Source organism: Mesoplodon bidens (genome assembly GCF_964165515.1).
Source record: "Mesoplodon bidens genome assembly, chromosome: 2".
NCBI classification, from domain to species: Eukaryota; Metazoa; Chordata; class Mammalia; order Artiodactyla; family Ziphiidae; genus Mesoplodon; species Mesoplodon bidens.
In genome coordinates, this window is record NC_138177.1 from 73447228 (window position 1) to 73459320 (window position 12093).

The window sequence follows — 12093 nt, forward strand, 5'->3', positions numbered from 1 at the left end:
AAGAATATATTGTACAGCACAGGGAATATAGCCAATATTTTATAATAACTTTAAATGGAGTATAATCTGTAAAAATTTTGAATCACTATGTTGTACACCAGAAACTAATACTGTAAATCAACTATACTTCAATTAAAAAAAAAACTAAAAAAAAAAAAAAAGAATGAATGACGATGCAGTATATGCATAGACTATCTCTTGAATGCTGTCCAAGAAACTGGTCACCATGGTTACCTCCAGGCTGGAGAGCTGGGGGATAGGTGTGGGAGGGAGATAATTTTTACTATCAGAGTTCATTAGGCATACATTACTTTGACAAAAAAAAAAAAAAGAAGAAAGAAAGACAGAAAGCAAGAAAAAGAAAATAAACCCAGAGAAAAAGGAGTTAACTAAAAAGTCTGAGGAAGAGCTGGTCCCTGGCAGTGAGGGAGGGCCACATACACCATCTCCAGGCCAGTGTCCCAGGACAGAATGGAGGGGGGAGGGCATAACTGGGCCCCAGGGAATGCTGGGTAGAGATCCCAGGGACACTTTGGCTGGCTCTGAGGTCATGTGGGGCTGTGAGTGGGCATGTCATTAGGCAGGAGCAAGACGATGTAAATGGCTGGTGTGTACCTACCACTGGGAGTGATTCAGGGAGAGCATGTGTTGGTGGCTGCCAAGGGGAAGAGTCAATTCTGCTCATTCTGGCTGTTTGTGTCCTATGCACTGTCATAAGCCTGAGGGACCTGTGTGGCCACACAGGTGGCTTTCTCTTGCAGCTTTGTGTGTGAGCTAGAGGAGCAGGGCCGGACTTCCTCCATAAGCTGGGAACTAGCACCAGCTCAGTGCTTTCCCCAAGATCTTCAGGGCAGGGAGCTGGCCAGACCAGGTCTTCTATTTGGGTTCCCATCCTTACACACAGGGCTTCACAGAAGACCCCACCCAAGCTGGACTCCTCCCTATCTACAAGTTGGGAGGAACCTGGCCTTTCTACCCAACGCCCTCCCCACCCAGGCACCAGTGAGTCAGGAAAACTGGCTTTCATTCTGTTCTATCCAGGAAAACTTCCTTCCCTCCTTGGTTCCCAGACTCTTCCAGTGCTGACTTTTTCTGACTTCCCTGTAGACATTTAGAACTTTTGGTCTCAAGGCTTATTTATTGTACATACAGTTCAGTGATTCTCATACAGAGATACTGTGGGCAGCCCATTCCTGGTACTAAGAGGGTATGGTAAGATCAGCCATCTGGGCCGGTGGGCTCACTGTACCAGGCTTGGAGGAGTGCCAGGTGCTGCTGCAGTCTGACTGGGGTCCTAGCCAGCAGGCCAAGCTCCTGTGCACCAGAGGTGCGCTGGAGGTGGGGCCTGGGAATAGAGGCCCAGAGATGAGGCAGGTCTGACAGATGGCACAAACTCAAAGCAGGATCACACTTCACTCATCGTTTGTGGCCCATCCTTGGTCAAGCACAGCTGGCCCCAGGAGTCTTGATGGGGGTTGGGCTGGGTGCTAAAAAAGAGAATGGGAAGCTGAGAGGCAGGCTCTGCCACAGAAGCTGCAGCCATGCCTCCTGTCTGTTTGCCCTACCCTGCCCACCTGAGCAATGCTGGCCATGGTGCCAGCGGGGAGGAGGCAGCTCCCTGCTGCCATTAATCCAGCAGCTCCTTGATACACCAGCAGCAGAGGAGGATGTAGGCGATTTCCTTCAGGGTCCGCTGCAGGCCCTCCCACCCTGTGCCCATCTTCATGACGGGCACCCGGAGTCCAGTGTCTCGCAGAACTCCTCCAAGGGAGATGGGCAGGGCCTGGGCTAGGGGCTGTGTCCGGGACTGCATGTGGGCAGCAGCTCTGAGGAAGGGTGTGGGAGCTGCCTCTAGTGCCTTTTATCCACATTGTCCCCACCCCCTTCAGACCTCATGACTGTGGGGACAAAGGCCCCAGGGTCTAGCACAGGGAAGGTTCTGGGCCCGAGAATGGGCTGAGTCAGCCCCTGTGCCCAGGGATGGTGGGGTGGGGTTAGTAGGAGGAGGGCCTGGCCACTCCATCTTTCATCCTCCACAGCCAGGCCAGCTCAGCTTCCCTTCCTCCAGCCTGGGCCTCGAAGCCCTGGCTGCCCTGCCCGGTTATCCCTTCCCCCAGAGGTTGGCACTGCTCCCTGCTCCTGCCCTCTGGTGGGCTCCTGCTGAGGCTGGCACTGAAAATCATCAATGAGAGCTCCTTTCCAGCCTCCTCTCTCCCCCGCCGCCCCAGAGTGAGCACTGAGGGCTCCGAGCTGCCAGGGCCTGGCCCACTTCTGCTTCTCCCGTCCCCTGAAGCAGGAAGATACAGCCAGAGCGACAGGCACAGGAGAGGTGGTTTATTGACAGGTTAGACCCCAGGATGGCCCCCTTCCCTTCCTCCTGGACAGGGCAGGAGTGGGAGGTCACATGCGGGAGTTCCGCTCCTCGTCTTCATTCTCAAGCAGGTAGGCTGGACGGTAGGTGGGCTGTCCTCCTGAGTTCGGGCACTTCAGGGCCGGGTTCCGCACCGTGTTCTCCCGGCTCCCCAGTGACGTATAGCTGGTGGGGCGGGGGAATGGGAATGGAGGGCATGGGTGAGTGTGGTGGGCTCGGCTCTCCCAGTCCCAGCACCCTCACATCTTCCACACACCCATCCTCTTCCCCCAAATCCTTACCCTTGGTCATACAGGATACAGTATGGGACAAACAGTTGACGCAGAAAGTCCCAGATGTCTCTGTAGGTCCAGTCCTGGGAGGTCAGAGTCAGAGAAGAGTCACACATACTTTCCTCTCCCACACCTACCCACTGCCACCTGGGAAGGGGCCTATCCAGGACTCCTCGGCTCCCTTGGCCTCTGAGGGAGGGCCTGCTACCCAATTCTCTGGTACATCTTGCTCTGTGTAGGCCAACCAATAAGAAAGAGAAAGCTTTTATCCTGTCCCTCTCCATTTCTCAACCCACCCTCCACTGGCATCTAAGTTCCAGGAGGACAGGGAGAGGATATCTATGTCTGTGTAAGCCTGTGCTGTCCGGTAGAACTTTCTGCAATGATGGAAATGTTCTTTATCTGTGCTAACATGGTGGTCGCTTGACATGTTGTTAGTAGAACTAAAGAACTGAATTTTGAATTGTAGTTTAATTTAAAAATTGAGATATTCACATGCCATGAAATTCACCCTTCTAAAGTATACAATTCAGTTTTTTTTTAGCAATTTGTATTTCATTTCAATTAATTACAATTTGAGTGTAAATAAATGGCTCATGGCTACCATAACAGACAGCACAGGTCTACGTCATTGTTCTGTCCACAGGAGAAAGCAGGATGCCTGCCATTGAATTAGTGCTCGATAAAAATTGGTCAAAAGGCTGAACGAACAAATAGCACAGCCTCCCCTGGATGATGGGGCCGTTTCATCCAAGACCCAGGGTCTAACCTCCCCCACCTCAGGTAGCCAGGGAGCAGTGACTGATAGGGGACATGAGACTGAAGGCGATAAATCCCCTTCCCCCGATACCAGTAGCGGGTTGATGCGCATGAATGAAGGCCACCCTGGGTCAGTGGGACTGAAGGGGCAGAGGCTGCAGGAGTAGGGATCGGTGCGGCGGGTGCCCATCAGCACGGCCTCCAGCTGGGGGTGCTGTGCCCGCAGCTCGCTCAGGGCCTGCTTCATGTCACCCTCAGCCTCCAGCACCTGCAGACTGTACCTGAGGAAGAGCAGTGGGAGTCGAGAGTGGGCCCTGCCAAGCCCCTCTTCGAGCCCAAACCTTCAGGTCCCTAGTACCTCTTGATGGTGTCCTGTAGAAACTGCTCCAGCTCAGGGAAAGGGGAGATGCTGCGGATATACAGGATCTGGAGGGGCTCTTGAGCATCAGGGTATTTCCTGGGGAGGGGGCAGAATCCATTGGCTTGCGAGGATGGGCAGGGAAATGCTCTCCAGAGAGCTTGCCTTTTGGCCCCTGGGATGGACACACCCCCCTTCTCCCCTTTCCTCATCCTTCCCATCCATCAGAACCCACTTCGTCTGGGAAGCCCACTCTTACCTCTTACCTCTCAAATCTGGAGCATACACTCCTGTTTCCAGTATGTAAGCCTTACCTTCCCGACAGGACTGTGACCACCCTGTTGTCAGGGATGGTGGCTTGCACGTCCATACCCCGTGCCAGGCAGGTGTCAGACGCTCAATAAATATGGTGGGGGAATGGAACTGAGAGGTCACTATGGCTACCATCCTCCCAAACCCCACCCAGACACTCCCTTTCCTCCCTGCTTCTTAGGATGGGGAACTAGAGAATGGGGCCGATCTCTCTCTGGGGTCTTGCTTCCAGGGGGTTGGCTCACTTCTGCACAGCGGCATGGAAGAGGTGCAGGAGGGCAGTGCAGTCCTTGCCCCCGTTGAATCCCACGCAGAGCTGGGTGAGGCTGTACTGAGCCAGGGCAGTCTCAATGGTCTGTAGGGCACCTGCCACCTTTTCTCTCAGAGAAGACCCTGCCAGGCAGGCAGGGAAGAGGGCATCAGATAGACATATGGCTGTCAAAGGGCAGTGGGGGCCAAGTTGCCCTTGCTTAAAACCCTTCCATATTTTTCCAGTGTTCCCCATGCCTTCATCTGCCCACTCGGCCCTGCAGTCTGCCCCCAGCCTGTCATTCAGCCACACCTCACGGCACTCTTCACCTCAGTGTCTTCCCTCTGGAGGTCCTGGTTTCTTTCCATTCTCCTAAACTTCATGCTGCTTCCTTTCAGATCCTCTCTCGCACTGTTTACTCTCGCCCACCTCCTGGTCTGACCAAATCCTCCTTAGCACTCAGCTTGTATGTCACTCGCCCAGAGAAGCCTTCTCGGACCCCACATCAAGGCTGATCTCCCTGCCATGGAGACCCCCCATCACTGACACCTCATGCACGATTACCTGTTTAACGTCTCCCTCTCCTGTTAAACTCCTTGTCCAGAATAAGGCATACCTCTGTCAAGTTATACCCCCAACAGCCAGCACAGTGTTGATGAAAGGAGGTACTCAATTGATATTTATTGGAAGAATGAATGAATCAGCTGTAGCTATCTTCTACCTTCTCCTGGATCTGTGGGAAGCCTCCAACAGCCCCTGCATTCCTGATACTGAGGGTGGCACCAAAGGTCTGGTGTATGCTGCCCCTCCCCCAGGAGGCCCCTACCTGACTCAGTGAGTTTGTACACGGCCTCACTGGCCTGCTCCACGGCGTTGGGTACGTAGGGGACCAGTGATCCCTGGGGCAGACGGGCAGTCAGGTAGGCCAGGCATTCCTCCAGGGGCCCTTCTTCTTCCGAGTCCAGTGTCAGCTTCACCTGATAGTAGTTGCTGCCCCAGTCAGGGTAGGAACCCAGGCCAAGCCTGCGCCCAAAGTGGGCCTGGGCCTCAGCCAGGATGGGGGCGATAGAGGCCTCGTTAGCTGCCACATACAGCTCTCGCAAGTGGAACTGAACAGCTGTGTTTTGGAACAGCCCCTTTAGCCCCTCCAGCACCCGCCGCAGCAGCTCCGGAATTCCCGGGAAGAGGTAGACGTTTCGGACGGAGACTAGTGGGAATCTGAACGGACGGCCAGTGAGAGGATCTGTGCCATAATGGAGGCGGGCAGAGGAGGGCACCCGCGACAGCTTCTCCCAGCCCTCCCCGCCTAGGGCTTTGATGGCCCCTTCCAGCTCAGGGTGTGGCCTGAGTTCGTCCCCAAAGGCCTGTGCTACTGCCTCGAAGGTCACATCGTCATGGGTGGGGCCAATGCCCCCTGCTGTAAGGACGTGGGTGAAGCGGCTGGAGAAAGACGTGACCTCAGCCGCGATGGTGGCTACCTCATCGGGTACGACAGAAACTCGGCACACCTGGACCCCCAGGGAGCGCAGTGTCCGGCACAGAAAGTAGGTATTGGTGTCCTGAGTGTGTCCCTGTGAGATTGGGGATGGGGAAGATGACAGTGTCAGTGCCGTAGGGATGAAGGGCAAAGGGGGAAGGATCAGGCTGCATCCGCCTGATGACGGGGCACTCTGCTCTTTGGGGGACACCACCTCGGGCTGCCCAGAAGCCCAGACTAGGCACAAGAGTGGGAAAATCCATGTGAATGGAGTCAGGGGTAATGTGATCCCCCTTGGGCCTTCATCTCTGCTTATGGATTCAATCATCAACTGTATGGCGACAACTCATCTACTTCCTCACCAACCCTGACAGTTTTAGTCCTCTGGCTCCAGGTGCTTACTGGGCATGTTCACCCTATCCCTGGCTGTTCTCCCTTTGGTTAATGGCATCTCCAGACACTGCCCACAACGTCAGGTCCTTCAAGCTGTCAATTCTACTTCTGAAACGTCTCTCCATTTGCTCTCTTCCCTCTGTTCCTACTGCCACCAAACGGGTCCTTGGCACCTTTCACCTGGACAGTGGCGGCAGACCCCTGGCCAGAATCCCAGCCTCCAGCCACAGCGCTCTGCCCTGTGCCTCCTGAACAACTTTCCTAACGTGTCACTGTGATTGCATCACCCTTGGCTCAAGAGCCATTTGTTGTTTCCAACCATATACAGAATAAAGTTCAAATTCATTTACAGAATATTTGAGACAGTGAGTCTACGGTGTGTGTCCACTCTTCTTTTCCAGCCCCATCTTCTTCTACTTCTCTACAGAGAGTTTAGTGGTTAAGGGTGGCTCTGGAGTAAGTGAGAATCAGGTTGGAACCCCACCTACCACTCACTAGCTGTTCAACTGTGGGCAAGTTTCTTAACCTCTCTGAGCCTCAGCCTCATAATCTATTCATTGAGATTTATAATAAAAGTACCCACATCGGACTTCCCTGGCGGTCCAGTGGTTAAGACTCCGCGCTTCCAATGCAGGGTGCGTGGGTTTGATCCCTGGTCAGGGAACTAAGATCCCACATGTCGGGAGGCTCAGCAGGGAAAAAAAAAAAAAAGTACCCACATCATGGGGTTGTTGTGAGGATTAGTAAAATCACATATGTGATGTAATAAGCATACTGCCAGGCGCTAGTAAGCACTCAATATTACTATTACAAACCTGATGCCCACCATGACCTCTTGTGACTTCTCTGATTATTCAGAAGTGATTTCCCCCTTCTAGTACTTTCCTTCTATCTCACTTATCTACTCCGTGGAATGCCTTGGATCATTTTCCAAACAGGTTGGATATAACTCTGAAATAATACATGCATTGTCATTTCTATAAAGCCACCCCTCCCCCTACCACAGTGCTTGGCAAATTGTAGGGACTTTGCTACAAGTTTTTCAACGCAGTAATTGAAAGAATGAAGGTCACTTTTCCTCCAATATATTGAACTCACTCCAGGACCCTACTGCAGTAAGGGGGCTCCCACCCTGGTTCATCCTCCCTCAACAGAACGTGGAGCAAGCTCCGGAGGACAGGAGAACGCTGCCCCTCCCCCCTCCTCTGTCCCAGACACACCTTGAGGATCTCATCTCCAACAATGATGATGCCCGCCGTCACGCTGCGCCCTGGGGGAGGTTCAGAGGCCCTAGATGCCATGGTCCTGCCTTCTCTGCCCCTCTGCAAGGCCCTCCAGTAGCCACCCAGACCCCCAAATAGGGGGCGCAAGCACGCGGGGCCCGCCAGGTCTACAGGGCACTGGGGGTCATAGTCTGGGAACTGGGGTTCCGGGGTCGAGGGAACCTGGAGGAGCCAGAAAGGACAATGGGGGAGAGCAGGAGTGCAGTCTTCCTCATCACGCCCTTGACAATCGACTCCTTTATCCATGTCCCTTTAATAAACGTGTTCTCAAACCCTAGCCCATACCTCTTTTAATGTTTTCTATGCTCGGTCCTAGTCTCCTTAAAATGTCCTTCTCTCCCGAACCTACCACTTTAAAAGTCTTCTGTCCGTTGAGCTCGGCTCCTCTAGGGTCTGCTCTATCTTGGGCATCCGCACCTTTAAATGCCTCTTCTCTTTGGGGCACCTGTCCCTTTAAATGTCTACCTTATCCTGGGCCTTGGCCCCTTTAAGTGCGTTCCCTCCCTCCACCCACGACCAGAACTCTGCCGCCTTCTTCTGCTGGCTTCCGCACCCTTTCTAGCCCGGAATCCTGTCTCTTCCCGCCACGGTTGAGACTGCTGAGCTCTTCCACGCTCTCACCTGCCTCTTGCCCCTTCACCGGGTCTTTCCCTCTCTCCTTCCCTCCCGTGGTAGCTTCCGTACTCAGAGTCCCGCCTTAGACTCCTACCTACCTCGTATTAATTGGTCACTTTGGCCGTCGCTCAGACAACCTTTAAGGGTCAATTGGTGTAGTCGACTATCGCTCTCGAGCTTTAGCTAGAGGGCGGGAGTAGTGCTGGGTTGTTATTGGCGACAGCCACGTGGTCACCCCTCGCCCGGAAACATGGGGGCCGGGCCTTAGCCGGGGGGCGGGGCTTTTCTCTCAGAGCTGGACTTGAGGAGTCGGAAGTGAAATGACTGGTGGTGGTTGGAGGTGCTTTAAGGACTTTGGGGTGCTCCAGTCTCGTGCTGGAAGTAAAGAGAGGCTTGACTCTAACTTCCGTTCTGTGTTCAAATTCTTGTATGCATATGCTGTTATTCATTAACCGTGACTCATTCTAAGGGGTTGGGGACTGGCACTGGTGTCAGAGGGGATTTTATATTGTAGCAAATGGAAGTTGGAGGGACAGCCAAGAAAAATTGTCAGCATTGCCTGGGAGGTAGCAAGATCCTAGAGGTGACCTTTTAGTGTATGGAACTTTCATTTGTCTCTGTTATAAACAGTAAAGCTAATTACCGAAACCTCTTTGACAACAAAGTCTTGCCCCCACCTTGTTCCAGATGGTGCTTTAAACGTAACCTCTCCCAGTTAATTGGTCTTGGAGGTACGAGTGAAGGCAGCGACTAGGGAGTGCCACGTGTCCACTTTGGATTCTCACATTATCCTAGCTTCCTCTTATTTCACTTGCCTCTGGTCTAAAAGTACTTCTTAAACTTTAACGCTCCCACGAATCATCTGGGGGCCTTTTCATTTTTTATTTTTATTTTAAAATTAATTAATTAATTATTTGGCTGCGTTGGGTCTTTGTTGGTGCGCGTGGGCTTTGCTCTAGTTGCGCGGTGTGAGGGCTTCTCATTGCAGCGGCTTCTCTTGTTGCGGAGCACGGGCTCAGTTGCTCCGCAGCGTGTGGGATCTTCCCAGACCAGGGCTTGAACCCACGTCCCCGGCATTGGCAGGCGGATTCTTAACCAGGAAAGTCCCCATGGGGGCCTTCTTAATATGCTGTTTAAATCTACAGGATTCAGGCGGTTCGGGTGGGGCCTGAGATCTGCATTTAACAAGCTCTCATTGTTGTGGTCCTAACGCGGGTTGAAAAAGAATTACCAGACACGAGGCAGGATGAAATAAGATAGAATTTATTAGAGGGAAGGGTTGCTGCCAGAACAGCGGGCCGACTTCCTAGTAGTCTGGAAGAGTCAAGCCCGAACATGTGCTATTGATCAGTTTTTATAGCCAGAAAACAAAAGAATGGTCCGGGGGGAAAATTTCGTTTACTGATTGGCTGAGGCACATACACCTTCCTTCTGTCTGGTGAGAGTGGGACAGCCCAGATGCCTTTCCTTATTTGGGACAGGTCCCGTTGCCCAGGTGCGTGTTGCCCAGGTGGGCTCAGGAATTTCATAACCATCTCGACATGGTGGGGAGGGCGATTAAGAGTCCGGTAGGGGGTGTAACGCTGCAACTTTTTCAGGCAGGGTCGTTCTTTGTCCTTGAAGCATCATTGTCCTTGGAGCACCACATTCCCCCTTCTATTTATAGGGCCAATTCCTTGGCCCTATTGGGTACCCTGATCATATCTACCTAACTGCCTAATTCCCTCTCAGGCATTCTGAAACCCCTTTGTGAGAAGGGGTGATGAACTCTCTGGCTGCTTCCTGCTGAGCAGGGGCATCATGGGGCCCTGGGTTCCAGTTGCCTGCTCTCTGTCAGGGTGTATCTAGGGAGGAGTGTGGGCCCCATGTAAAGTGATGGCGGCTTGTTCAAGGGGTTGTACGAGTGTTGTCTGGCTGGTGTTCTTTTTGCATCACCACTTGTATTCTGGAAGAGACAAACTTAACAAGGAGGTTAAAAATACATGGCCCGAAAATTGGTCTGGACCTTGCCTGATTGGTTAACCAAAAAACAACAATCCTCCTTTAACACTGCACAAGTCCCTCCCTGATAAGCTCTTAGGAGGTCCTGAGCTCTTCTATTTTGTAAAACCACTCCTGTTAGAGAATTTATTTGTTCCTGTAGCATGTTAATTTGAGCTGCTAGGTTGGCAATCTGTTGTGTGAGTTCAAGAGAGAGCTGTTGGGCAGTGAAAATAGAGTTTAAGAGTCCTGCTGAGCCTGTTCCCATCCCTGTTAGGAGGATCGAGGAACAGCGAGTGGGACCAGAGAAGGAGGTCAGGGCTGAATACGTAGCCCCTGTGTCAATTAGAAAGGTTATATTAGCCCCTGCCATATCCAGGGTTACCCGGGGCTCCTCCAGTCTTATGGGGAACATAGGGTCCTGTAGGTTTAGCCTCGGGTACCTTCAGTCATGCGCATCCAGGAGCCCCAGATCTACAGTGCAATCCGGTTCTTGCTCCTGGTAGTCAATTAACACTGATGGGGGCAATTGGCTTTGACCTCGGCCCAGGGGGCTGGGACCCAAAATACCCCGAGTGTTGGGTGGTTGTGGAATTGGCCTACCCACTTGAGGGCGGCAGGGACAACTCCTCTTCCAATTGGCCCTTTTGATGACAGTAAGGGCACGGGGTATCGGGTGGTGGGGTGTGGCAGTTCCTGACAGTGTGCCCCTGCTGACTGCATTGGTAGCAGGTCAACGGTGGTTTCTGAGATGGGAGAGGGGCTCCCGTGGGTCTCTGTTGTGGGAGGGACTGAGTAATGGCAAGAGCCATATATTGAGCATATGTCATTTTAAGTTTTCCTCCTCTCTTAGTTCTCATCTGTTCCTAGAAACCTCCTCCCTATTGTTAAAAACCTTCAAGGCCGTGTCGAGTAGGACAGAAAATGGGGTCTGTGGCCTTCGCTCTAGTTTCTGTAATTTCTGTCTTATGCTTGGGGATGCCTGGCTTACAAAGTGAACTGCAAGTACAGCCTGAACTTCAGGGGTCTCAGGGTCTAGGCTGGTGTATTTCCTCATAGCCTCTACTAATTGGGCCTGAAAAAGGGCCAGATTCTCAGAGGGTTCCTGTGTGACTTCTCTGAGTTTATTATAATTGACAGGTTTGATGATTGCCTTTTTCATACCTTCTAGTAGACAGGTAATCATGTAATTTCTCCTAGTGAGCCCTCCTGCTGGCCCATTTTTATTTTCCTGGTATCTCCATCTTGCGTCTGCCCGTGGGACTGTCTCTGCCCCTGCTCGATTCTCACTAGGATTTCGGGCGTGTGCCTCATCTGCCCAGGCCTGAGCCATGGCCCCGATCCCGGCCTTTTCCTCGTGATGCAGCAGGTAGTTAGGACCACGTGAATATCTGACCAAGTTAAGTCAAAGGCTATAGTTAGGGCCTGGAATTCCCTTATGAACCTGGAGGGGTCCTGGCTAAAGGAGGCCAGTTCCCCTTGAATATGAGAGAGATCAGACGTGGGGAAGGGGACATGAACTCTGATAGTACCTAGGTCTCCGTTAGCGACCTCTCGTAGGGGAAGCATGTTGGGACTCGATTCAGAGCATTGGGCTGCTGGTGACCGAGTGTGGGGAGGGGGTGGAAGGTCTGCTTCTGGGTACAGGGGTGGGGGTTGGGGAGCAGAAGGTTGAGGAGGAGGCTGGGGAGATCGGGGACAAGAAGGGTCATCCAAGATATCTGATGGAGGGGGAGATGGGGAGGGATGAGGTAGTGAAGCTGAAGGTGGGGGGCGAGGACGAGGCATTAAAGCGGCAATGGAGACACACATGTGACAGGAGTCCCTCAGGCTCAGATTCTGACTGAGGGCCATGAAGGAAGGCCTGGACATATGGAACCTCGGAATCCTTTGCTAGTTTCCGACAATAGAGATCAAGTTGGAGGATCGTGTTGTAATTTAGCATCCCATTAAGAGGCCATTGTTCTTGGTCCCCCAGTTTGTATTGGGGCCAAGCCGTGTTACAAAAGAAAATGAGCCTCTT

At 52.6% G+C, this 12093-nt stretch overlaps 2 protein-coding genes across 5 annotated transcripts; both read right to left on the reverse strand.

Annotated features, from left to right (window-relative positions):
• Positions 1 to 1627: 1627 nt before the first annotated feature.
• LENEP (lens epithelial protein) lies at positions 1628 to 1813 on the reverse strand (the record flags this gene model as incomplete). The annotated part of the gene is made up of 1 exon (XM_081224935.1): positions 1628 to 1813. One exon carries the CDS (start codon positions 1811 to 1813, stop codon positions 1628 to 1630), a length of 186 nt encoding a protein of 61 aa, XP_081081061.1.
• Positions 1814 to 2319: 506 nt separating this feature from the next.
• FLAD1 (flavin adenine dinucleotide synthetase 1) lies at positions 2320 to 8163 on the reverse strand. 4 transcript variants are annotated; one of them, XM_081222201.1, is made up of 8 exons: positions 8097 to 8163; positions 7413 to 7637; positions 5149 to 5893; positions 4318 to 4465; positions 3761 to 3859; positions 3494 to 3683; positions 2653 to 2726; positions 2320 to 2536 (listed from the first exon to the last, which is right to left on the reverse strand). In XM_081222201.1, the coding sequence occupies exons 2-8, from the start codon at positions 7491 to 7493 to the stop codon at positions 2401 to 2403; spliced, it is 1473 nt and encodes a 490-aa protein (XP_081078327.1). In that variant the 5' UTR covers positions 7494 to 7637; positions 8097 to 8163; the 3' UTR covers positions 2320 to 2400. The 4 variants fall into 4 exon arrangements, with proteins under 4 accessions (XP_081078327.1, XP_081078329.1, XP_081078326.1 ...); XM_081222203.1 differs by having other exon boundaries at positions 8029 to 8139; XM_081222200.1 differs by having other exon boundaries at positions 7413 to 8121.
• Positions 8164 to 12093: the final 3930 nt, after the last annotated feature.